The following is a 27,732-nucleotide window of genomic DNA, read 5'->3' on the forward strand; positions in this document are numbered from 1 at the left end:
AGATGAGAAGTGGAAGATCAGGTACTCTCCCCACTCCTCCAGAACACTCATCAGGAACTAGATGCCCGCCGCTGCCTAGCTCCAGTAGTGGCAGCTCCGCGGAGGCTGGGGCAGGATTGCTTGAGTAGAATGTGGGGTCAGCTCAGGAAATAAAATAATGCTCTCTTAAAATGACAACATAATAATGTCTCAAAATAATGCTCATCTGAAAACTTCAGTGGCCAAATCTATGAGCAAAGGTGTGTGTGGCATAACCAGGCACAAAAGAAATGTCTGGTGGGCTTGGACATTGTCCTGAGGCCGGAACGTGGTCCAGCCGTTAAGAGCACATGCTGCTTTTGCAGAGGACACAAGTTTGGTTTACAGCATCCTCAACCCCAGCAGCTCTCACATTCACTTTTCTATTCATAAAAACAATAAACTGGGTGGTGGTGCACACGCCTTTATTCCCAGCACTCAGGAGGCAGAGGTAGGAGGATCTCTGGGTTCTGAGGTCAGCCTGGTCTACAGAGTGAGTTCCAGGACAGCCAGGGGTACACAGAGAAAGCCTGTCTTGAAAAAAAAAAAAAACCACGATAAACTAATTTTTGGGAGACACTCTCATTGTGTGGTCCCGGCCTGTCTTTGCCTCCAAAGTGCTGGAATTAAAGACATCCACCACCATGCCCAGCTATAAATTAAAAAATAAAAACGAGAAACAAAAACAACTACGGTCTTAGCCCGGACCTACTGAACCAACTCTAAGTGGCCTTTAGAACTGATCTCTGAACCCTGTCCCCAGGCTGCTCTGAAGACACCTTCTGAGTCTCCTGCAGAGTTGAAGCATCCTCAGCTTACCTTCTGCACACCAGGCTTTGACACTCCAGACTGTCTGTGCTGTACAGTATAGCGCACACACCCACACACACCCACACCACAACTGGTGGATAATGGTTCTGGGCACAGGAACAAGGCACTGGGAGCAGGGTGATCGCTTCAGGTGCTTTTATTAGGTTCCACTGCAGGGCTAGGGTCAAAGAAATGCTAGTTCACACCCAGTCGATGCACACCTATGAGCCCAACAGAGCCGAAGTGGGAGCGCCCATAGCCCAGGAGCAGGCTGGTCAGGGCAAGGCCAGGGCTGGCCCCATCTCTCAGTCTGGGTTCACTTGGGTAGGTATACCCACCGGCACCCCTTTCTGGGTCATAACGCCTGATGGCAGAGGGATTAGAGGTGGGACTAGGGCCACCTCCATGTAGGAGGAGGTAGCTGAGCTGCTCAGGCCTGAACCTTCTGTAGGGCTCACACCAGGCTGGTGGCATCAGCTTGACTCTCTTTGGACAACAAAATAAAGTGCGCTACTGAACAAAGAGTAACTCAAAACCATAAGCAGAGAAATTACAACAATTTCTTTAGCTGAAAGACAGAGAAAACAAGAATTATGTGGATGTCAGAGCATGAGAAAAAGTAAATGACTTTGCAGACAAAGATGGGTGGGGAAGGAGTGGCAAGAAGGTCTCCAGGGTTTGTCCTGCCCAGCACCTGTCCAGCACCTGCCCAGCGTGAAGAACGGGGGCTAGTAGTTGGCATGGGGACACAGCTGTGCCAGGACGTCCAGGAAAGACAGAAATGTGAAGCCCTAGCCAGGGGGACCACCAGGAGGGAGGGAGATAACCCCCTGACCCTCCAGGATGATCCTATCAATACTAAACCAAACTCAACGGGTCCACAGCCCCAGGGCCTCTGACTACAGATTGCCTGCCAGGTGAAACCAGAGACGCTAACCCCAGTCCTGCCACACGAAAGCCTAGCAGACCAGTGTGCTGCCTGCGGGGCCGAGGACATGGAAGGCAGCATGGGTGCACTCCACTAGCCAGACACTATGGCCTCCAGCAGTCTGTGGTTGGCACAGCCCTTCCCAGGGTGAGGATAGCTGACTTAGCTCTCATTAAGGCAAAGAGGCATCAAGATATCCATGTCTTACCTGGGTAAAGGCTGTCACAACAGAGCCCCAAGGACACTCAGAGACCATCTTTAATTGCCCTCACTTGTCCAGGCCTCACGGTGGCTGTCTCAACTGCCACAGCACTGTGCAAGGCCTTGGGTAAAGGAACAGTACTGGGGGAGGGGACCACAATCCCAGGGCTGGCCCATAGACTCCAAGGGGCTGACCCCAAGCAAGAGCCACCCAGGCTACCAGCTGCCAGCATCCTATGGCGTGGTAGGAAAGTCTCAGGCACTGAGGTTTGCTTCAGAGGAGAACTGATGGTGGCCCCTGCCCAATAACCACCTGAACACCCAGGAGGGCTGCACTCAAGGAGGAAAGAAAGCAGAATTAAGTCGCTCTCGCTCCTGTCTGTGCAGTTTTATCTTAAAAACAATAAATAAAAGTTTTCTGGGCAGGAATTATTGATAACTGATTTCAGGCAAGGGCAGGGGTACAGGTCACACCTAACCACACATGCTCCCAACGGGAGGGAACAGAGACAGCCAGGAGCATCCATCCAAAAACTGGGGAGAAGGTGGGAGGCAGAAAACACAAAGCATAGAGGAAGGAAAGATAGCGGGGCGACAGCAGCAACCTCTCTCTGCACCCCAATTTCAGGTGATAGTTCAGAGGCGCTCAGTCCTTCCAATACAGTGGGGAGCTACTAACTAGGTGAGGCATGTGGGGTGCTCTTGGGCAAGGCTGCTCTGCCCTTCCAGTTTGGAGGTTCTGTTCAACCCCAGCATAGCATCTGGGGCTCTTTCTCTTCAAGATCCGCACTGAGAAGTCTCAGTGTATATCCGGAATGCCAGGGTGGCTGGCTCCGCTGCTTCAGGTTGTGGGCATCAGGCCTTACAGGAAACACGTGGCGCTCCAGGCTTCAGAGAGGGCTGGGCTGGCCCAGTCCTGCTCAGCAGACGTCTAGAGTCCTAGGTCCTGGGGAGGCTGCACATCTCGCAGTGGCCAGTGCCAGGCTGGTTCATGAAGGTGCAGTGCTGACAGGCCCACATGGCAGAGGTAGCAGCACGTGCAGAGCCCCCGACTGCACCATACTCCTGGAGGCCTGGGAGCTGCACACCAACAGTGCCTGCAGGGTAAAGAGCAGGGAGAACTCATCACTTCTGCACTGTAAGACAGGGCTCTACGGCACGGGCAGGGGGGCTCACAAATTCAAACTGTTAGCACATCAACTGCTCTGGCTCCAGGTGGCAAACACCCCACCCTGCTCTGCACTAGATGACTGCTCCCTTGTCGCTAGATAGAACCGTCACTCCCCTGTGGTGGGCATCTGGGTAGTTTCATTCTTACATCAACTCTTTGTGGAGTTGTATCTTCCTCTCTCCTGTAAAGGTCCAGCAGGAAGATGGCTACATCAGAGGCCATTCCTTGTTTTGTTTTTTCCAAACAGGGTTTCTCTGTGTAACAGTCCTGGCTGTCTTTGAACTTGCTTTTGTAAACCAGGCTGGCCTCAAACTCAAAGAGATCTGCCTGCTTCTGCTTGCCAAGTGCTGGCTTAAAGGTGTGTGCCACCACCTCCAGCTCTGTAGCATTTCCTAAGATATTCAAACCCACTCCCAAGTAGAGTTCAAGTCTTATCTGCCCTATGTTCTCAACAGTGCCTGATACTGTCAGGTTTTTTTGGGTTTTGTTTTTTTGTTGTTTTGTGTTTTTTTTTTCTTCTTCATTTTAGCTACTCTGATGAACCTGCGGAATGTGTTAACGAGCCCTTTCTTAAGTTCCTAACTGTTCGCAGTTCTTACTCCTTTAGGTGGGAGGGACCCGCCATCCGTGTGAGTTTCAAACACTGTCTCCTTCAAATAATACAACTGTTTAATTTTCAACTTAAATAATTTTCTTTTGTTGCTTGGACAAGCACTATGCCAACAAGCAACAAGAGCAGCCAACTCTGAACACAGTGCATAGCCCAGTGCTAGTAAGTGCTGGGATTTACGGGTGTGCCACCATAGGCTGACTTACCAGATTTGGGGTTGGTGTTTGTCTCTGCCTGACCTGAAATTCCTGAATCCTGTCTAAAAGAATTTTTGCCTACTCCAAGATCTTTAAGATTTAAGTGTAGGTCTCCACTCCCTCCATCCTGTCTTTGGTTTCCAAGACAGGGTTTCTCTGTGTAGCCCAGGCTGTCGTGGAACTTGCTCTGAAGGAGGATAGGTATAGGTCTTAACTAAGCTAAGTGACCCCTTCTGAGCTGGTCTTCCAAGTACCCAGTGAGCACTGCAGCCACTGATCTGTTTCCCAGCTGCCTCAGCACATTCTCCTGTGAGCGCCACCCTTCTCTTCAGTCTGCGCTCTAACGAGCTTATCCACCTTCATGTCAGCACCATGTTGTTGGATCACTCAAGTTTTACACTTTGAGGTCGGGCAGTGTGACTTCTCCAGCTTTTACCTTGCTTTTCATATGGTCTTGGCTTTTCTAGATTCTCTGTGTCTCTAAATAAATGTTAGAATCTGTTAATTTTAATTTACTTTTAAAAAGTTGTCAGAAAACAAGACCCTTGGGAACACCCAGAGTGCATTAGGCAAGCTCTGTGCTGGAGCTGCGACGGCATAGGAGAGCGCTAAGTATAAAGCACGCCACTCCAGCCCCAAGAGTCAGTCTGTCTTGGAGATGTTGTTTTCCCAATGTTAACGACTGAAGTTTCAGTCAAAAACACACAGACAAATTTTGTTGCTGTTTTTTGAGACAGGGTTTCACTGTATAACAGCCTTGGCTGTCCTGGAACTCTGCAGACCAGGCTGTTATCTCTCCAACCCAAGAGATCCGCCTACCTCTGCCTCCCATGCTTGGATTAAGGGTGTGCATATGTCACCATGCCCGGCCCAGGCGTCTTGTTTTGTGATGCTGTTGCAACAGTACTTGGTTTTCAGTACCAACCTTGTGCACAGGACTGGACAATCAGACACTAGCTTCTTAGGATTCCTAGAGTCTGTCACTGCCGCACTGGCAGCTGTCACATCATGGTGACCCCAGTGCTCACAAGATCTTCAGATATTTCAAGGGTCTATCTGGGGCATACAATATGCAGCTTAAACCTCTGCAAACTCAAGGATTATAGCTGGAATATACCCAGCCAGAAAGGCTCCAAGGAGGTCCAGGGTTTCGACGACAGAGCTCATGCTCCACACTGGGGACAGGGGACACTTACTGCACAGCTGCTCAATGGTGGCCCACTGTTCAGATTTTTTCCACGTCTGTGCTAGTTCCTCGTTTCTGGTCCTCACAGCTTCTAGCAGCAGGCTGATGCTGTCCTGCAAGAAGCCACAAAGAAGGTTCCACTTTGCTGATTGAGGGAAAAGACTCTATCTTTTCTTCCCTTGATATCAATAACAACTTAAAAAAAAAAAAAAAAAACTCAGGCTGTCACTGCAAAGTGCAAGATACATACGTTAGCTCTAACTGGGGATCCAACTTAGGGGCAGAGTATCTGCCTATTGTGCAAAGAACTGGGTTCATTCCCCAGTATAAAGATAGAAAAAAAAGGTATTAAATATATTAAATATATACATTTAAATGCTAAAGTTAACTAAAACTTAAATTCTGCTTAATTAGTCCCAAAAACAAAGAAGACACATCCCTGGGTCCTAGAGCCAGAGAGCTGAATAGGAGCCCAAGTCTGTAAGACCTGTCCTCTCCACTGTGCCTGCAAACACCCATGGCCTTTGGGGTCAACATACAGAGAAAGGTCTCTCTACAACAAGGCTCTCAGTACCTCTCAAAAATGTTTTCTAACAGGTAATGGCAAAAACAGCCACGCTGGATGGGAAGGTGGACCTGATGCAGACAGAACCTTTTGTCACCTTGTATTCAGATGAGGGCTTATCCTGAATTCAGAAGGCTGATCACAACCAGAAAACACAGAGTCCCTCATATAGAGTACCATGCTAGGTGGTGGACATGTTAAGGTGTATATACTAATATATATATGTGTGTATACACACACACACACACGTGAGAAAATACATAAACTCAGCAAGATAGATACACAATTACATCTAGCTGCTTGACAGAAATATCCGGAGAGTGAGCCTTCTATTTTGTTAACCTTAGGGAAAGGCTGAGTTAGTGTCATCAAGTTCAGAAAGACTGGTTCTTATCTCCCTGGCATTTCTATGGATCTCAGGGAAAGACAGACCATGGAAAAAGGGCACTCATGCTGTGGAAGCCCAAGGCACACAGAGGTTTCCTGGTGGGGCCTGCTGTCCTGCCCTGTTAGAGAACATCTACCATCTGCAAAACAGTCATCCACTTCCCCTTATGGTGTATCTTAAAAATGCCAACTGTGAAATGGTGTGTACAAGACCTGGAAACTGGCCAATTCTTCTGGGCCCAGGCCATAGACAGTACTGGCTCACAAGGAGAGGCGGCATCAGGAAACAGCAACGGCATTGGCTCTGAGGCTGTGCAACAGGGGCTGTCTGTACTGTGGGATCCCTAAGGCTCTAGGCTAGAGGACACAGCCCACTTTCATCTGCTCTTCAGGTGAATCTCAATAACCAATCTCCCTTCACCTCAAAGGGTAAAGGTCAAATATCTCCATCAACAGTGAAGTTCCCATGTGAAGTGCATCGGGCAGCTATCTCCTGACAACACGCTTCACCCCAGTACTTGGGATCTGAGGAAGGACAGCTAGAGGGAAGTAGAGCTGGTACCTGCAACGGCATGACTTCATTGGTGACCAGAAACAGCAGGAGATGGAAGTCAGAGATGGTATCCAAGAACACGGATGAGGTATTCTGGGACAAGTAGGTGGCCAAACTATGAAAGTCCTAAGGAAACGGTCAAGAAAGAAGGGTGGCGAATCAGTGTTTTCTCACCGATCCCTAGCACTACCCCAGGAAAAGCATCAGCTCCAGCTCCCACTAACACAGCTCATTAGATATCAGGGACGCATCACCCTGCTTCAGCATGGAGTCCAGGGCTCGTGTGGCGCTCCAGCCCAGGGGAAGCCTTCAGTACACCTGACCCAGGTATTTAAGTGGGCCCAGATCCAAGACATTGGTCAGATAAACAGAAAACATCCCTTTACCTACCCCTAGCTGTCTTGAAACTCTCTGTACCAGGCTGGCCTTGAAATAACAGAGGTCGGCCTGCGGCCTGCATCTGCCTCCCGAGTGCTGGGATTAAAGGCCTGCGCCATCACACCTGGCGAGGGTGCTTTCACAACCAGACACATGCAAGTTTATTACCACGGACATCTCAAAGGTCAGCCAACTAACTGGCACTGTCCCACAAGCACCTGACACCCTTGGACAAAGAGGCTCCAAGGACCCCACGAGAGCAGATGTCACGGCTGTTCTGAAATAAACAGCTCCATGCACAGACTGTCTGCACTAGGAGTCATGGCAGCTCAGCTCAGGCTGAACAGAGCACAGAGTCCGTCAACACTGTATGCCATCAGAGTCCTGATGGGCAGGGCAGACCAACAGGAAGGAAGACTGTCCGCACTGCTCTACTGTACAGGACAGTAACACACAAAGAAAGTTTCAACAGAAAATGATGAATAATATCGGAAACATTACAAAACCAACCGAGAGTGAATTTCCGGCAAGTCTGTAGGCCAAGGGCTTCGGGGATTTAAGCATGTTATCTATCGCCTGGTGAAAAACAGGCATCAAGTGACCAATACCCAGAACAGGGCCTCATGGGACTTGTCTAATAATAAATGGAGGAAGTGTGAAAAAGGCACTTTTTGGGAAAAATAAAATCAATGTTAGATAAACAATTAGAAATTGCTTTAAACTTTGTTTCTGAAACAAAGAGCTTACCTGTGTCTCACCCAGCACATCCCGGTTTTCAATAGGAAACGGATTTTGCGAAATAGAAAAAGTGTAAACTGGATCCTTAGGGAAGGTGGTTGTGATCTAAAGAAAACAACAACAGCAACACTGTGACAGGGTCCAGAAAGAGGACAGGCACCAGACAGGCACTGAACAGGAGCTGTGTGTTGAAGGGAACAGGAAACTGTGTTATCCTCAAATGGGGAAACAAACTAACGAATGTTCGCATCTTAGGAGTGCTACCGTCCGAGCAGCCCTGGGTCTGTCAGGGGCCGACACAGCACCTGACTGCAGCATCAGGACCACTGGGGGCTCTGCCGCTGTGCTCACTTTGCTACAAGGCTGGTTCATCCTGATCAAGTTGGGGAACTACAGAAAGGAACGGAGAACACAGGAGGCAGACTAAGGGCATAAAATTCTCAACACTATGCTTGGCGGCAAGTGTAGAGGCCGTCAGTGTGGGCCTGAGAAACACCAATTACCTCCAAGAATCTCTGAGAGGCCATTTCAGGGGACCCACAGTCTTTGTAGACAGGGCTGAGAGTCACTCGTGGGCAGCTATTTTCCTCTAAGGTGAGTGAGCCTAAGTCAAGACTTTTCTACCAAAGGTAAGCCAATTCTTTCCTCCATGCAGAGGGCATTTTAAATCTAACACATAATCAATAGAAGCCCCAGGGTCACTGGTGAATGAGCAGTAATCAATACCAACACAGGTTTTAGTCCCCTTGGCAGAGGCCCCTTTCCCACAAAAGCACCTAAGTGCAAGCGACCAACACTTCTGTCGACACACTTCTCTCTGCACGTGACACTAGCATCATCAGGCCACGCCCCTCTAGGTAGAGAATAGCTATTCTAACTACCGCGGGACTATTTCTGAAGAACGAAACGTTGCTCTGGCCGCTGTGATCTGTTTCCTACATCAGCAAAGGCTATTTCTGGACTCAGCTGTGCCAATGTCAGCACGAGGTAAGGACAAGCTGATGCTCAGAGATGGCTGGTCCTCACAGACAAGGTCTGCAGCAGTGAGGCCACGTGCTGAGACAGAGGACGGGAGCGGACCCCACACGGAGCACTGAGTATGTAACCAAGAACACAGTTCCAACTACGTCTGAACAAGTTGTAAGCAAAAGCCTCTTCTGGGTCGGCACAAACAGGAGTGGGAGGATGGCTGCGGAACATTTGCTAGTGTTTACCAGTAATCCAGAGTTATTTGTGATTCACACTTGTAACCTGGTTATTCAAGAGGCCAAAGCAGGATGAGTCAGTCTGAGGGCTGCTGGGCAACTAAGGGAGAGCCTATCTCAACTAATGGAGAGCCTATCTATCTCAGCTAAGGGAGAGCCTATCTCAAAATAACCCCTTAAACAAAAGGGGTGGGGGGGGTGACAGTTTGCCTGCCTAGGAAATACAAGGCTACGCACTCAAATCTCCAAGGGCGAGAGGTATTTAACCTTGTAGGAGACCCGGGAGAACAACACAATCGAAGTCTGTGGTGACTCAAAGGAATCCACCCCTGCAGTGTCCTGGGTTCACACTCGCATTGTAGGAAGCAGTCATCCCAGGACTTGGGAGATGACCCAGCATGCAAAATCTCTGCTGCCACACAGCTATCCAATCTCAGATTTAAGAAGAAATGATGGGTGGGGTGGTGGCTTATGCCTTTAATCCTAGCACTAGGAGGCAGAAGTAGGCAGATCTCTATAGGGCCAGCCTGGTCTACATAGTGATTAACAAAAACCCAGCAGATATGTTGGGCATGGTGGTTCATACCTCTAATTCCAGCCCAGAGGAGGCAGAGGCAGAATTACAAGTTTGAGGCCAGTGAGGACCACATAGTGTGACTGTCTTTAAAAAAAAAAAAAAGGGGGGGGGGCTGTCCTAGTCCGGGTCTGTACTATCTCCTGTACCAGGTAAAGAGCCAAACAGCACCAGCACTCTGGGTACCTGTCTAATGCTCTCCCAGGCCTCATTTTCCTAGGGACAGAGAACACGGGCACTCCAGGGCAGACTGTTCCCCAGCAACCCAGTGCTGCTGAAAGGTGTGGGGAGGGGCTGGAGGGTGGGGGAAGGGCTTGGAAGCTCATCCTAAATCACGCTGACTCTTCCACCAATCTGTTTTCATCTTAATTACACCCCAGGTAGTATAAAAACAGATGCCTTTACGGCCTAGGTAATAAATATGTTCTCAGGAGCTGTCAACTGAAATGGAACATCTCTGGGTTAGGCTCAGGGGGACTCTAAGCTCAAATGCCTGAGTCATATACCCATCCCGAGTCCAGCCCCCAGCCCGACACTGGCAGCCATGCTACTCCATGCCCCGTGGCCAGTGATACGAATGTGGCCCTGTGACCATCACATTCTCTAGCGTGGAACAGAGACTCAGAAGCAGCAGCACAGCCAGCTCCTCCTACCTCCTAGGTCTGCCCAGAGACAACACTGGTCCCACTACTCACAGACACTAAGTTATACATGTGTCCCCAGGACACTCAAGATGGAGTGGCCCCAGGAGTACTACTCTGTGCCAGGCAGGGCAACCTCTGTTACCTCCTGGGCAGCTGGCAGTTACCAGCCTAGATATACAGAACTCTTCAGACCCCCTTGGTCACGGGGTAGAGCTGGAGGCACACGTCCTTGGTTTGCACTTCAGCAGGAAGAAAGTCAATCCTGAAGTTGTTTAAACTATGCAGTTTCTGGAAACATGGGGACTGATAATCAAAAAACAATCCTTGGGACAGCATGCTGGTTCAAATCTTCCTCCGGGGCACCACCCAGGAGTCCTGGCCTTCAGGGGCTATGGAACCAGAGAGTGAGCGTGAGCACAGATGAGTACTCACATCTATGATCAGATACTCCACAGGCAGGGGACGAGCCAGCTGGGTGATCTCATTGCCAAACTTGTCTATGTCCTGAAACAATCAAAGGTCAATACCAGGTCAACAGAGACATTATTCTTTTTCACACCAGTATTTCAACTTTTTAATTATTATTATATTATCATTATTTTTATAACAGCATCTCAGACTGACTTGAATGGAATTTACTATGTGGACCAGGTTGGCATTGAACTTGTGGCAATCCTGCCTCTGTCTTGCCAGGGCTGGAATTACAGATGTGTAACTCTATGTCTGGCTCTTTTAGGAAATTATGATTTAGTCAGGCATGGTAGCACACACCTTTAATCCCAGTAAGAAAATCTCTTTGAGTTCGAGGCCAGCCCATAAGTGAGTCCACAAGACAAGGAAAAGGTCATGATTTTGTGGAAATGCATAAATGAAAAGCAGAGGGAATCTGTCAGTCCCAGGGCACCTTGTAAGAGGGGGTACACTATGCACCCAACCCAGCTTAACCGGGCACCACAGACGGGGAGCGGTGAAAACAGCCTGAAGGTTTTTAAGGCTGGACTTGTGTCCCTGACAGTCACTTACACCTTTAATCCTAGCATCTGGGAGGCAGACACAGGCAGAGCTCTATGAATTTGAGGCCATCCTAGTCTACAAACCAGAGCTACACAGAGAAACCCCGTCTTGAAAAACTATAAATAAATTAAAAATAAAAAAATTACACTTCTGAAAACCAGACTTTGTAAAAAATTTAGTGCATACACAAACTAAAGACATGTACAAAAAGGTGTATATACACACACATGTACACATGCGCACACACACACACAATCACCACCAATATGTCAAAGTCTAAACCTGTTTTGCTTTGTCAGATGCACAGAACATAAAGTTTAATTATGGGGAAAAGCGGTCAACATATGTTCATTAATCATAAAATGACAATTAGATCTGATTTATGTCAAACATGCTGAGTTCAAACAGAGCTCTAGAAATAAATTCCTAAGGACTGATGCTGTTTATTAAAAATCCTACAGGAGGAGTCGGTTTCTGTCTAAATCACCACCTAACATTACGAGTCATTCATGTATGTAAATTACGTGTCCATAATTTCTAATTCTAAGTCCTTACATAAAAATTTGTTTATTGAAGCCCTCAGACCCAGACTGTTTGCCAACCATGTGTTCCCAAGGTGTGCCATGGGGCCACTCCCAGCACGCCACACCTGCCAGGGAGCTGCAGAGAGCCAGGTGGTCTTCTAAGACAATCACTGCAAGCTGTTCATGCTAAGTCAAACTCACCACCCTACTAGGACATCGCTGGCCCCACACCGGTCCTGTTTCTTGTCTGTCACCTACAGAGGATCCAACTTCATCTGCCTCCTGTGTTACCTACTATGCTCCACTGACCAAGGGAAGGGTTACTTGTCCTGTCCTTCCCCACACATGTGACCACAGGGTCAGGATGGCCTCCATGCTATGGCAGTGGTTCCACAGATGTGGCTGGCCTACTGAGGGATCGTAGGCCTCTGCAGAGACAATTTCTTGATGGAGACAGGGCAGGAATCAAACCCAATCAAACTAAATCACCATTTCCAAAAATACACGCTTGCCTCTACAAGAAACAACCTGCAACAACTCACACATAATGAGCCCATCTGGAGTTCATCTTCAAATCTAATTAAGCTCTAATATGCAGAAACACTTCCCAACACCTGTTCACTTTAACCTTCCCCTCCAGGGAGTTCTCCGGTTAAAGGCCCCCACCCTTTCTTTGTGTTGTGCTATTCTTGTCCAGATTAACTACCCAACCGTACCTTTCCTGCTCACTACGGGGAAAAAAGGTGTTGCAGCCCCATTGCCCCACAGCCAATCCCTAGCCCTACACACCATCTTAAAGGCATTTACTTTCATGGGCTTTAGCAGGCGTCAGACAGAACACACTAGAAGGAAGATGTCTTATTCTAAGTGTGGCAGCTGCCAGGGTCAGCAGTTTTCTCTGCAGTTGGAGCAAGCAGTCCCGGTCCCCAGCGCCTCACCGCCTACTGCAGGCCACGTCTGGAAGCACTGGCGCCATGGTCTTGACATGAAAAAGAAACACAGATACTGACGTCTTTGTCGTCCCCAGTCAGCCAGGCTTTGTGGCTTGGTGAGGGACTCGCAGACTAGTTGGTGTCACCTGCTTTAGAGAAGCTGGACGAACCCTGGCCGCTGCTCCACTAACAATGCTGGACGTCACCAGTAGCACTCATCTGAGAGCACTCAGAGCACAAGATCTTGTGAGACAGGGAAGACCCATCGAAAGACCATCTGCAGGATGGCACCAGAGGCAACAGCTGGTACTTCTCAGGTACTTGCCAGGGTGGATCCTGCATGGCCTGGTCTGCCTGGCTCCAACTGCACACGTCATAGGCACTGTCCTTGTTCCCAGTGCGTGAGGAACAATGGTGTCAATAACAGGCAGTAGAGCCAGAGGCATACTAAAGAGCACGCTCGTCTATACCTAGAGCGCAGGCTCATGGGAAAACTAAAGAGCATGCTCGTCTATACCTAGAGCTCAGGCTCATGGGAAAACTAAAGAGCACGCTCGTCTATACCTAGAGCGCATACTCATGGGAATACTAAAGAGCACGCTCGTCTATACCTAGAGCTCAGGCTCATGGGAAAACTAAAGAGCACGCCTCGTCTATACCGAGAGTGCAGGCTCGCGGCTGCCCTGGCAGGTATGAAATGCAGGCACTCGATGTTCAGGTCTCATTCAGACCTGATTTGTGTCCTCCTAGAATCTGGAGCGGGGCACAGTGTAGCAAGCATGAAATCCCCCAGAGCTCAGGGCCAGCTAACCTGGGCTACATAGTGAGATGTGTTTTAAAACCAAACACTACAACAAACAATTTTATTTCTAACAGATGACGACAGAGATTAACCTTTTTTTTTTTTTTTAAATATTTATTTGTTATGTATACAATATTCTGTCTGTGTGTATGCCTTCAGGCCAGAAGAGGGCACCAGACGTCATTATAGATGGTTGTGAGCCACCATGTGGTTGCTGGGAATTGAACTCAGGACCTTTGGAAGAGCAGGCAATGCTCTTAACCTCTGAGCCATCTCTCCAGCCCCTTAACCTTTTTTTTTTTTTTTTTAAAGACAGGGTCTCCCAAGGGACAGTGGGGGCAGAGGCAGGCGGATCTCTGTGAGCACTGCTCCTGGAGGGCTGCCAGTAACAACTTCCACACCCGACCTCGGAACAGAGCTCATGGACGTTAGAGGTCCTCTCTCCTACCCACTGGAAGGGATAATGTCGGCCTAGTCCTCGCCCAGGCCACTGTCAGCACAGTCCCACATCATTCCTCCGAGGAGAGGACCTTTGCCCCTTTCACAGCTGCGTGCACAGGGCAGCATCCTGGGGTGCCCACCACTCCCCCTGGCTCTCCTCTGCAATCTTAGCTTCCCTTGCACTCTTCTGGAACTGCAATCTGCACCTTCTATGCAGACAAACCTGAGCTTCCCATTATCAGCCCCATCTCTTGCCTGAGTTTTCCAACCTCACTGGCAACTGCCCGGGGATACCATGCCAGCCCAGTGCAGCTCCAGACATCGGCCTCAGCTGGGCATGGGAGAACACACTTGTAATTCAGGAGGCTGAGGCAAGAGAATCCTGAATTTCAGGATACAAAGAAATATCCTATTTTCAAAAATGCAAATGTTGGTGCCTGGTCTCAGATTGTCCTCATAAACAGACCGAGTACACTGTTCCAGAAAACCCCTGCTCCCCAAGAAGCTGGCTTGCTCCCGCTCTTCACTGTGTCTCTGCAATGCCTCTAAACCTGCAGCATCTACCGAGCCCCCAACTCCACAGTGAACCAAACAGAGACCTCTTGCTCAACCCCACTGGCTAGGCCTATCCAGTGCAGCTTGTGCATGGGCACGGGCCTGGTTCCACCCCTCTGCTCTGCTGCCCCTTCTCATTAAGGTCCCTGGAATCTGATACTTGACTGCCAAAGCCTCTTCTAAATGACATCTAATAGGAATGTCCTAAAACCCACCTTCCATACCACTTTCTGTGGCCTGCCAAGTCCACCATCCACCACAATGACAAGATGACCCTCTGGATGCAAGAGTCATCATCCCTGGAGAGGTGGACCTGCTTGGCGTCTTAACTCTGGGGTGCCTGTCTGCCTGCCCCACCATGGGCAGGAACAGCACCCAACTCTGCCAGGTATGACCTGCTGATTGATGAAGGTGCTCAGCAAACAGTGTCGGGGGAGAAGAGGACAGCCTCCCGGATGTCAATCCACTGTGGTCATGGCTGTGGGCGTGAGGGAGGGGCCAGGGCGACTAAGGAGCCTGTGATGGGAGCTGTGTGCGGATTTCCTCTAAGTTTGTCATTTCTGGTTTGTGTAAGCAGATGTGTAGTTTTTTGTATTAATGACAATGTCCCATCCTGTGCCTGCTCCTCTCTCACCTTCATACACCCTGTGCAGCTGTGCAGATTCGAGGTGCATGCATCTCCACCACCGGCCTGACGCTCCCCTCTCTGTGGCCAGCCTCACTCCGCTCTGCTCTCCACTCAGTGCTGATTGCTTTGCTGCCCACCCACCACCCAGGACTCCACCCCTCCACGACCAGTTCCAGCCGGACGCAGACAAAACTCCCACTTTTCATGTGGCCACCTCTGCTCTGCCCCTGAAGTACAGCTCCAGCCAACCGCAGGCTCCTGAGAGCAGTTGCTCCTCAGTCTCCTGGTACTAAACACAGCACAGACCTCCCTCAAGCTTCCCAGACACCTCAGCTCTCCCCTTTTATGACCTTGAACAAAGGTCCAGTTTTCACCATTCTCTCCTACCATACTGTCTAAGCCACTGGAAAACAACACTGTGCCTCTAATGCCCAGTTTTAAACCTTCATTCTCTTAAGCAATATCCACGGCAGTGGTCACACCAGGACGACACAGTAACAGTTGCAGGGCTGCAGCAGTGCCCTTGACGCCTGGTCTCAAAGTCTCAGGACTTCCTACTCTGTCTCTCCTCTCGCTGCATACACTGAGACCCAGGAAATCTAAACAAGGCCCTGACAGATTCAGATTGCCTCCTTGGCCCACTCCCACTGTGGGGTCTTTCTACACACCAGGCACTGAATCCCCCAGCCAACCTTCTTCTTTTTGCTGCCCCCCTCTCCCCCTCCCCCCCAGACAGGGTTTCCCAGTAGCTATGGAGCCTGTCCTGGAACTCGCTCTGTACACCAGGCTGGCCTCAAACTCACAGAGATCTGCCTGCCTCTCCCTCTTGAGTGCTGGGATTAAAGGTGTGCGCAACCAGCTCTAGCCAGCTCTAGTCAGCCTCTCAGTGGCCATACCACTCACTGCTCATTGTGCTCCACATGAGAACCAGGCTACTGTGGGGCTGGAAGCGTCCTCCCCAGATCACCACTGTCTATCACAGCCCCACCTGGGTGCCATTTCATCTGTACTTTAGTTAACACAGCCCCGCTGGTCAGCCTCACAGACCAGGCAGTGACGACACACACCTCTAATTCCAGCCCTAGAGAGGATTATAAAACGGGAGGCGAGAGCTCTCAGCCAGCCTCATTCTGAGATTCATGGAGGCAGGTTTGACATTTCAGACTGAAGAAGAGGGAAGAGCCAGTGGCTGACTGCTTTGCTTTTCTGACCTTCAGGTTGAACCCCAATTCTGTCCTTGGTTTTTATTAATCATGCATCCTCCACCAGTTCAAAGTCATGGTTCTCTACCACAAAAGTCTCACAGTCCAGGAGACCATGGTGCAAACAGCGCTGGGGTGCCCAGGTATCCCCAGACAAGCGACTTGAAGAAGTCTATGTAACAGTTGCAAAATCTGAACTGATATTCGGATTTCCTCACCAGTTCATAGAGGTGCTCATTTATTCTAACGACAATTCTCTTCTTTCTTTAAATTAAAAAGAATCTAAAAGCAAAAGTTGTCACTGGGTTAGAGAGACAGCTCGGTAGCTGACAGCACTTGCAGGTCTTGCAGAGGACTCAGTTCAGCTTCCAGCGCCCACACGGTGTTCACAACTGCCTCTAACTTGCTATATGGGATGCAATGTAGACCCGTGGGCACTATACACATGAGGTGCACATTCATACACGCAGGCAAACACACACAAAAAATTAAAATAAATCTTTTTAAAAAGTTATCACTACACGTCTTCTTCCCGTTTTTCTGCAGAAACCAAGGGTCCACAGTAACTATGCTCAGGCATTTGCCAGTGGTCCTCGTGTGCAGTGCAGGCAGCTGAGAAACAAAACAACTCCTAGACCTCGCACCCTTCAGTGCTGGGAATAAGCAGCAACAGCCTGATCCTTGGGGGATAACTTTCTGTCCACACAGATAATACGCCTCCTCTGCCCGCTTTAGGTGTCTCAACCCCAAGAGCTACACACACACAGCACTCCTGCATGCTCTCACTGACTACACACACACAGCACTCCTGCATGCTCTCACTGACTACACACACACAGCACTCCTGCATGCTTTCACTGACTACACACACGCACAGCACCCCTGCATGCTCTCACTGACTACACACACGCACAGCACTCCTGCATGCTCTCACTGACTACACACGCACAGCACCCCTGCATGCTCTCACTAACTGCACACGCACAGCACTCCTGCATGCTCTCACTGGCACAGACCAGACAGACAAAGGGATCTGCTGAAAGAGAGAAAAACAAAGAAAGGTTTCCTATCCGGTTTTACTTTAAAAATAAAAACCCAACACAAACTCACAGCTAAGGATGAAACCTGAAAGCACGACCTTTAAGATGAAAATCAAGGCAAACGCAGGCACGGTGGCGCACACCTTCGACTCTGCAAGGCCCGCAGAGGCAGGCAGACAGATCTATTGTGAGTTGAGGCCGCCTGGTCTACATAGTGACTTCCAGGACGGCCAGGTCTCCATAAAAAGACCCTGTATCAAACAAAACAAAACAAAAGCAAAAGCAAGACAAAAGCTGGGTCTGTTGTCTCATGCTCATAAAGCCTGTACACAGAAGGCGCAGACAGCAGGACTATAAATTAGGGGCCAGCAACATAGTGAGACCCTGCTCCCACCCCTTCCCTCAACAAAAGAAAAAGAGAAAGCAGGCAGGCAGGGGTGGACACAGTCATTTGACATTGTATGGGAAACATCAGCCACCACACAAAACCAAACAAGAATGGAGAAAGTAAACCTCAGTGGACAGTCTGCACAAGACACCCAAAGAGCTGCCCGTGCGATAGCAACACTGTCTATAAAATTTTACCCTTTGTTTGTTTTGAGACAGGGTTTCTTTGTGTGGCTTTGGCTGTCCTAAAACTCACCTGCCTCTGTCCCCCGAGTACTGGGATTAAAGGTGTGAGCCACCACTGCCCAGCTAACTAAATCTTAAACAGTCTGCAGCACCTACCCAGCGCTAACGACCACCTATGACTCGCGTGTTCCAGGGAACACAACAGCCTCAATGGCCTTGATGGGTAGCAGGCCTGCATGTAGTACAGTCATACTTGCAGACAATATCCATACATAAGAAATACTGCTAGGGGGCTGGAGAGATGGCTCAGAGGTTAAGAGCACTGTCTGCTCTTCCAAAGGTCCTGAGTTCAATTCCCAGCAACCACATGGTGGCTCACAACCATCTGTAATGAGGTCTGGTGCCCTCTTCTGGCCTGCAGGCATACACGCAGACAGAATACTGTATACTTAATAAATAAATAATTTAAAAAAAAAAAAAAAGAAAAAAAAAAAAAAAAAGAAATACTGCTAGGTGTGGTGGTGTACACCTGGTGACTCCAGCACTCAGGAGAGGTAACCACATCTACATAGGTCTGAGGCCCGTCAGGTCTACATACTGACAAGTTATTCAGTGAGACTCGCCCCCCCCCCAAACAAAATAAAATACACAGAGATCTAAAACAAAGAAACAAGGCAGTGAGAAGCCATCCCTGTGAGCAGGAAAGGTTGAGAGTTGTCCCAGAGAGCACACGTAACGTTAAGACTGGACACAGGAACCACAGGAACCACGAGTAAAACCAACCCTAAGAGAAAGTCAGCCAAACCACTCTAGACAAGGACAACAGAATCAACCTTATCTTGTCAGCCATGAGGTGCACTATACTGGCAAAGTGTCCTGTGAAAGCTGAGCTCACTGGAAAGCTGGCTTTGTAAGTGAGGTTGCCCTCACCCCATTTCAGATCCGAGCATGTTGTCTCAAAGTATTTTTTAATAAAGGCTTTCTTGTCTGAGGGTGTGTTTGGTGCTCCCCCCAACTCTGTGACAGGGAGAAGAAAACAACAAACAGCCCAAGAGTAAAACCCCTAAGGGTGAGAAGTCAGCCACTTCCTGAGCTTCCTGATGTCCACCCCACGGTATCAGGGCGCCTGCAGTGGGAAGGGAAGACTCAAGTTCATCAACTTTCCCAGCTGGTGCCTGTTACTGCTGTGGGTATTTGGACACCTCACCCAAGGAAGATACGGCTCTGCACAGATACAGGACTTTGGTTGGACCTCCAGCTGCCTGCATTAAGAGGGCGCCTTAGTCAGTGTCTGCTGGACGTTTGCTAGCCTCGGACTTGGTGTTTCCTTCCTACTGTCATTTGTCCTTCCACTTGGAAACTCTACAACACAAGACTGAGTAGCTGTAGCAGCCAGAATTCCAACAATGGTCAAATGCCTCTCATCTTTACAAAGGAGAAGTGGGCTGCAACAGTAAGATTTGGTGTAACATGACCAAACCAAACACTTATGATTCCTTTTCTGACTATGCCATACAATGCCATCAAAGTCTGTGTAAGTAACAATAAGCTCCAGAAATAAGACAGACGCTTTGATCCATAAGCGGGGCTCCAAAGCACAATGGCTGACACACAGGTATCACTCCAAAGTACAAAATCACAAGAGTCCAAGACAAATTCACATTAACCTATATATATATTCGATATTTTTTGTTCTCACGTATTTTTACCTTATAAAACACATCAGGAACATACTGCTCACTGCTGGACTCCTTGGCATAGCCGAGCTCAGGGGCATCCTTACAAGGTAGAAGACACTCATCTCGGACCAGCGCCATGCACTGATTAGATACCTGGTATCCTTCAAAGTGAACCTGGTTGTCCGGACCACCTGTAAGAGAAAAACCTTCTAAGAGAATCTACCAAGGGTAATCAGAAGCATTTCATGACACCTATCCTCCAGCTGGTAGGAAGCAATCAGTCAAGACTCTGCCGGGCAGTCTGAAGGATGTCTGGAGCATGAGGCTCACTCCTCCACAGCCTGTTTTCAGAGTCCACTGCTCCACCCCCACCCCAGAGCTGTGGGGTGTTTCCTGCCCTTACAGCACACAGATTTTCAGTTTGGAACATCAGAGCAAAGACAGACACTGTCCCGCATCGCACCAGCTTTAGCGCCTGAGTGAGATTTGGAGGCAAGGAGGCTGGAAGTACAGGTGTGGAGGCAACAAAACAGAAACTGTATGGGGCTGGGTTGCACAGTTCTTGTCTTACATACAGGAAGCCCTACAGTTCAATCTCTGATAAACCAGGCATAGTGGTGAATCCTAGCACTGGGGAGGTAGAGGCAGGAGGGTCAGAAGTTCAGGGTCAAGTTCAAGGTCAGCTTAGACTCCAAGACAACAAAACAAACAAAAACACCTCACCCACAGAAGCCTGAAGACTGGCCTGAGTTTGAGACCTACAACCCACCAAAGAAAAGAGAAGGGACTTCCACTCCTATATGCATCTATATGCATACGTACTCCAACCCCACCTCTACGTTCTCTCTAAATACTAAAAGAGAAAACTGATCCTAGCACACAGATCACATATGCAGCAATCAGATTACAGAACTCTACATGGTCTTACAAGTCAGCGCCCAGGATCTCCTACTATGATACGGGATAATGATGGGCACCCACAGTGTCTACAGTCCCGCACACTAATGACACATATACTGCTCTGTATACATCCCTCTTCCCGAGCACCGCCACGAAGACTTAACACTGGGGGCGCTGGAGAGACAGCGAATAAGGGTGCCTAACGTCTGCTCGAATTTGATCTTTAAACCCACAATACAGGGGCTGGAGAGATGGCTCACTGGTTAAGAGCATTGCCTGCTCTTCCAAAGGTCCTGGGTTCAATTCCCAGCAACCACATGGTAGCTCACAACCATCTGAAATGAGATTTGATGCCCTCTTCTGGCCTGCAGGCAGACACACAGACAGAATATTGTATACATAATACTTAAAAAATAAATAAATAAAAAATAAACCCACGCCGGGCGGTGGTGGCGCACGCCTTTAATCCCAGCACTTGGGAGGCAGAGGCAGGCGGATCTCTGTGAGTTCGAGACCAGCCTGGTCTACAAGAGCTAGTTCCAGGACAGGCTCCAAAACCACAGAGAAACCCTGTCTCGAAAAACCAAAAAAAAAAAAGGTACACACAGAAAATAAATACAAATTAACAAATTTATATATCTGTTACATAGTAATTTATAAAAAAAAATGTGAATATGGTTTTACAAAAATATTAAGGACAAAGAGAGTATAAATGGCTATTTAGAGAGAGCCTGACATTAGGAGGGTGAGGGCAGAACAAGCATAGCCTGGGTAGGTGTCCTCCACGAATCAGGGCTAGACAACAGACAACTCCAGTGTCCATTGTTCTTCCTGAGCAATGGAGATGTAAAACTCTACCTCTGGTTCAGCTTGAAAACAGTTACAAATCAGAGACGAGAGCCAGACCCTCTGGGTTTCAAATGCATCTGTACCACACCCGAGAAACAATCGAAAAGAGTGGAACTGAAGGCAAGGTGGCCCCTGAGCGATCCATCATTACATGCAGAAGGCCAACTGCAGCTCAAAGTGCTGAATGAACCAGTTCCCAGTGTCCTGATCAGAGCCTGGCACTTTCTCTTTGGTTCTAACGAGCCCATTCCACGTCATTAGCACACCCAGGCCCAGCTGTGTAGCATGTCTCATAGCAGACAAAGACTTCGAATGCAGAGAACCAAGGATGGAGGAACGCAAGAGAAGTCATCCAAGGTCCAACTACTTGCTCAGGTACTGCAAACTGGGGCTGGTTTTCACATTAGTCATTCAAATGTGACAGGTCATGAGGGAAAGAAAAGTTTTGTGTGAAGAGAATGGAAAGTAGTATGTATAAAATAAGCATCAGAAACCAGGCGTGGCAATGTGTGTTTCCAATTCCAGCTAGTTTAAGGCTAGCCTGGACCACATGAGATGTTCCCCTCCCCACCCTACCCTCCAAAGAGAGCTCAGGATATAGCTCAGTAGATCCAGCAAGCCTGAGGCCCTGAGTTCAATCTCTAGCATCAGAAAAAAGGGGGAGGGGTGGGGGAGTGATATTGGTAACCTGAACCACACACACACTCCTTTCTCAAGTGGAGAAGAAACACACACGACAGCCAACGATGAAAACCTCACATGTAATGTGGCATTTCACTTGAGCAAAACCACTATACACAGCCAAGCCAGAAAAGCTGTGGAAAATCACAGGGAGTCAGGAAAACCCATGGGCAAAGGCAAGGGGCTATGCCTTGGTACCCAGAAAGTACCTGAGCTAAGCTTGCAGAAGACCAGCACAGCACAAGAGGCACTAACTGTGGAGGCCGAGAAATGCAGGCCCATTTCCACCTTGTCTGAGGGTCAGAGAATTTGGAGACTGACAGGCATAGTTGCCTGTCCCAACTCAGGATGTGACTACTTGGTTCTTTTAACATTAAGATAGGTCCATGCCATCCTGACAGGTGGTCAGGATATGCAAACATACTTCTGCTCCTTCTTTTCTAACTGTGAGGTCACCTGAGGAGGGGCAGTCTTCAGGATACATGATCTAGAGCATCTCTGCTACCTAGACTACAGAATGCTATGACTACACGTCTCAGAGTGATAATGTGATTGACTGTGTGAGCCATCCTTTGTATCATGTTAATAAAGTCTTTTGTTTCTCCCCCACACACACACCCTTTACGTTGGGTATAAAAGCTGTGGAAAAATAAATGTGAGAGAATTTCATGATTTCAGTCATTGGAATGCCCTCCCAATACTTTCTATGTTTTCTGTCTTACTATTTTTAGGTGTCTTCATATTTGCTATATTTCTAAAATTCCCATGCCCCTACCCTAGTAATAAGTGTTTTTGTTGAGGCCGGACCTTGACAACCAACTCTCAAGATGTAGCTCCCAGCATCCTCTCCGACGAGGAGATGAACTGCAGCAGGTATTTCCCAGTGCCTCTCCAGGGTTCCCACTTGTCATTGGCCAAAGGCCCTAACACGGGGAAAGAGTACACTTCCCTTTGAGTTAGGAAACCGTGGTGCTCAGGCCCTGCGCATCCTGCCCCATCTGGAGGATGACATCAGAAAAGCAGGCTGACCACAGACCTTTCTACAAACAAGGTCAGTCATTACTGCATAGCTCCAGATCCTTTAAGAGACAATTCTAGAAGCAAATACTTCATGGATGATCTGATTTCCAAACTCTCAACAAGCAATGTGACTCAGTAACTGAAAGTAACCAGTCTCCAAGATGTAAGCTACTTAAAAATCTAAAAATGTGCCAGTTCCTTTGGCCCATGGGACCAATTCCCCATAGAGACAGTTATTTAAGAAGATGAATTACTATGGAAGCCCACAGGCGCCCAGAACATCCATTCTCAGTGACAGTGGCAGTGCTGGAGTCTCTGAAGATGTTTTTGGCTGTCTCAATGCGGGGCACTGCTCGCTTCTGTGGGATGCTGAAATTGCTAGGCATCCTGCCAGATACAGAGGTTTCACAAACAGTAAGGACTGATCCATGTCTCCGCCCCTACACGTTCATGTAGGCAACCCCTATGTTGCTTTACAAACCACTAAGAAAACATACGCACACAACTGCAATACCTATTGAGGGGCACACGGCTCAGCTTGAGCAAGATAAAGCATGAAGCATCTCAGGAGGCCATCCACCCCCGTGGCGATCAGGATGGAGCTGCGGCGGATCTGTTGCTCAGCCTTGTGTGTATCCAGACCATACAGCACCCTCACACCAGCCATTCTTGTCAGTGCCCTCTGCCTTACCAACCCACAAGAAAGGACTTTCTGGTGTTCTTAATCCTAGCCAACACCTCTACTCACTCCCTTCAGTGCTCAACTATAGCAACAATTTAGAAAATTATGTCACCAACCCATATGTGCAGTAATTAACATGCCTCTATCATCAACATAACAGCAAACACACTACCGTTATCTCTCATTCAGGAGGAGTTCACTCAAAAAAATAAATAAAAATCTACACAGGCCATAGGAAAGACAAGCTTGCTAGCATTTAGTAAGGCTTAAAAATCCTGGCAAGGTGACAGTCTCTTCAACCAGTAATCTAATGGCAGCAGAGACCCGATCTAGGTCCCTGTGCTCAGGCAGTGTGAACTGGTAGGGGCATTCTAAGAAACAGAAGCCTGAACGAGGCCCCTGAATGCACTGTGTGAACTGGGAAGGACACTGTAAGAACCAGAAAGTAGGTCACCTAGACAAGAGGACTGCTGGTTCCTCGGGGAGATGAGAGCTTCACAGTCAGAATCCGTGCTTACTTTAAAATCTAGCTAAGTGGATCACATGCTTACAATTTGGTTTTCAATTTCCAAATCCCTACACCCTTCAATTCTATGGCCCTATGCCTGATTTTTCTGTAGGGATATAATCAAAGATCTGGTACATGTTTGTATAGATTACAACCTACTATATAGTTATAATGTGTAAGACATGTATTATTTAACATATATCAATTGTTTAGAATGGCAGCCCCATTCACAATATCAAGTGCAGTGAGTCAGGACAGCAGAAGGTTCTCTTCCGGCACAGTCACTTCTAGCTGCTGAAAAGGGGCACACATCCAAAAGCAAGAGTTACCCTAGACTTGTGATGAGAACATTAGACCTAAGATAGCCATGGAGAAGTTCTGACTTGGCCCCAGTCTCATGGATGATGCTAACTCAGAATTTTTATTGCAAAACAAAAGGAGGAATCTATGCCCCCAAAGGTTCACTAAGAAGCTGATTATAACCAAGTTAAGGATGAAAAGCTGCTGCAAAGAAGAAACATTAATGGGCAGTAGTATCTATGGCATTACTCTGTCCCATTTATACCTGTGGCCACTGCAGTAACAAACTTGGATCCAAAATGCCCATCAGGGGAGAGCCGGCAGATGTTGGGGTGCTTGTTTTGAAAGCCTCCTGCAGTGATGCATTCTTCTGAACTCAGGAAATAGGTGTCCTAAGCCAAGAGAGGCGGCATATCAGAGTCACAGTATGTGTCAAAACAAGCTTCCATTTCTTCTGCAGAAAATATTAAGAGCTGGGCCAGCAAGATAAAAGCAGGTAGAGATGCTTGCTAACAAGACTGACTGACCTGAGTTCGATCCCAAGGCCCCCACGGTGAAAGGAGAGAAACAACCACAAGCTGTCCCCTGACTTCCACACGAGTGCCATGGCACACGTGTGCACACAGGCACAATAAATCAATCAAGTTAAAATTAAATTAAAAAAATAAGAAAGAGCGCTTCTAATGCCAGCACTTGAGAAGCAAAGGGAGGTCGTGGACCTCTTGAGTTTGAGGCCAGCTTAGTCTATACAGTGAGTTGCAGGCTAGCCAAAGCTACATACTGAGATCCTTGTCTTAAAAAAATAAAGAGCTAAGCTACAACACCTCAAAAATACTTGAGGCAAAACACTGAGATAAACAGCTGTAATTCCCAGCCATTGGGGACTCATATTAAAAAGCCTGGGGTAACCCACTCCCACAAAGCTGCAAGGGCAGGTGAGTGGGATCTGCTCTGTGGAGCAGAATCAAGAGGCTGAGCCTCAACTAGGAAGAGTGTCTTCAAAGTTACTGGCAAGCTGTGCAGAGACAGAGAGATCCAAGTCAGCTCTACCTTAATGAGGTCTCAGGCCAAGCAACATTCCTGTCTCCATCTCACCTTATTCCGACTGTATCGGACTGTACCCTTTCGGGTATCTTCTGAGACAAGGTCCGTGAATATCCATCCAACCTTAATGGAAAAGGAAAGCATCTTTTGAGTATCTCCATACAACAGACGGCTTCTGTCCAGGGAGCATAAAAGCAGTGCCCTTCAGACAACCCTTCTGGCTCCTGAGCCAGGTAAAGCTGAGAGCACAGTTCCTTGGCTCTGCTGCCAGGGAGAAACTGGCACCTTCCTCTGGTGCTGCCGTGACAAACATTCATCCATTGCAAACAGGCTCTGCTCAGGACCACTCAAGCTCACACTTTGTTAGAAGTCAGAACACCTTGTGACTGAGACTGAGACCAACAGGATGCACCAAGAAGGAGTTTAAGCTCCGAAAAGGAAGACAGACAAGAAGCAAACAGCAAGGTGTCCTGGGGTAGGTCCTGAACGAGGAAGAAACAGACTCTGTGGAGAGAGTCACCTAAGATGAAAGGAATGCCACAACAGAGGGCTGAGGGCACAAGGCCTAAAGCTACGCCACTGGGGCCAATCCTAGAACCCAGGTACTGTGCAGCCTCAACGCCCCACTGCAACACGGTCTGCATGCTCTATCACCTAGGCCGCCCTTGGCCTCCAGAGCCAGAAGGCACTGAGAGCTGAGAGCCTGTCAGACTGGAGTTAGAGGACAAGCAAAGCATCCACCTGCATCCTTGGGAAAACCGACAGATGGCCACCACCCTCTCCAGCAGACTGGTACCCTGTGGATCACTGCTGTTTTAACAATGCTCACATGAGCACAAACCAAAAAGGACAGTACCAGAGAAAGCAAGTCCTGAGGATCTATTTAATGAGCACAGTCCAAAACAGGCTAAGGCAAGAGCAAGCCAAGGGACCTGGATTTTGATAGTAACTTAAGTGGCTTCAGACTTTATATTATGTTGTTATGAAACACAAGTGTGGCCCAGTTTCTCTCCGGAATTCGCACCACACCACGACCTGACGATGAGGTGCTGACTCAGCAGGGAAAACTCTGCCTAGGTTTCCTGCCCTCTCAGAGAGAGAGGTAAGACAAAGCAATACACACAGCTCATTCCTCCCTGTCCAAGTAAAGGGCAAAACTTGCATGGCTACTAATACTGAACTGGATTTCCACAGGGTGAATCTGTAAATACTAACAAGCCAGGGATGGTAGCATACATCTGTAATCTTCACAGTGGGAGTCTGAGGCAGGAGGGAGGATTTAAGTTTGAGATCAGTGCGAGCTACAAAACAAGAATGCGTCTTAAAAACAAAAAGCACAACCTCAGCCAGGCGGTGGTGGTGCACGCCTTTAATCCCAGCACTCGGGAGGCAAAGGCAGGCGGATCTCTGTGAGTTCGAGGCCAGCCTGGTCTACAAGAGCTAGTTCCAGGACAGGAACCAAAAAAGCTACGGAGAAACCCTGTCTCGAAGAATCAAAAAAAAAAAAAAAAAAAAAAAAAAGCACAAAGCACAACCTCATCCCTAGGACCCTCATCAAAGCATGGACTGGAAGGACTCTTTCCTCCTATCTACCAACTGACGCAGGACCCATGAAAACTTCGGGTTTGGTGACCCACATTAGACACAGGAGATCAATGCTGATGCAGGAAGGGTACCAGGAACCTAGGACAGAAAGTGAAGCAAGCCACATGAGCAGTGAGTACACCTACAGTGTACAATGTGGTAAGTGTCCTCAGGTATGGTGACTACCTTTTATGTGGGCTCATAGTTAAGAGTCTTGATCTAGGCAGCAGGCCCTCAGCCAGCAGAGCTGGGGGGAGGGGAGTCAGGACTGACACACACGCGCCATAACCCTCACCTTTGCGTGTGCCAGAGAATGCTCACCTCACTCTACGCCAGAACCATCAAAGCAATTTGCACTAATGAACACAAACGAGGGTCCAAAGGGTTTAGCCTACGTTGTCAGCTAGGGGTTTGGTCCCACACCAGACTAAATCATTCCACCTGTGGATTCCCCCAGCATGGAGCCCAGGTTTCCCTAAGGTCACCTGGCTGGCAGAGGCCTCATACCTTCCTCAGGCCAAGTTTGGCAGCAATCTCATCAACCACCTCAGCTTTCGGATCTTCTAGAAGCTCCAGGCTGTTCTGTGTACCAATCTATGAGGCAGCATA

At 48.5% G+C, this 27,732-nt stretch overlaps 1 protein-coding gene across 1 annotated transcript in view; it reads right to left on the reverse strand.

The window, feature by feature from the left end:
* Positions 1 to 975: 975 nt before the first annotated feature.
* The window catches only part of Nploc4 (NPL4 homolog, ubiquitin recognition factor), a 47,678-nt gene continuing 20,921 nt past the window's right edge, over positions 976 to 27,732 (reverse strand). Inside the window, exons 9-17 of the mRNA XM_057775917.1 lie at positions 27,631 to 27,717; positions 25,591 to 25,662; positions 24,761 to 24,887; positions 19,586 to 19,746; positions 10,598 to 10,669; positions 7,752 to 7,847; positions 6,636 to 6,752; positions 5,132 to 5,234; positions 976 to 3,054 (exon numbers count right to left, since the gene is read on the reverse strand). Coding sequence (XP_057631900.1) covers positions 2,897 to 3,054; positions 5,132 to 5,234; positions 6,636 to 6,752; positions 7,752 to 7,847; positions 10,598 to 10,669; positions 19,586 to 19,746; positions 24,761 to 24,887; positions 25,591 to 25,662; positions 27,631 to 27,717 — 993 coding nt within the window. The 3' untranslated portion in view covers positions 976 to 2,896. The remainder of the gene's footprint in view (positions 3,055 to 5,131; positions 5,235 to 6,635; positions 6,753 to 7,751; positions 7,848 to 10,597; positions 10,670 to 19,585; positions 19,747 to 24,760; positions 24,888 to 25,590; positions 25,663 to 27,630; positions 27,718 to 27,732) is intronic.

The sequence above is a fragment of the Chionomys nivalis genome, chromosome 7, assembly GCF_950005125.1.
Source record: "Chionomys nivalis chromosome 7, mChiNiv1.1, whole genome shotgun sequence".
NCBI classification, from domain to species: Eukaryota; Metazoa; Chordata; class Mammalia; order Rodentia; family Cricetidae; genus Chionomys; species Chionomys nivalis.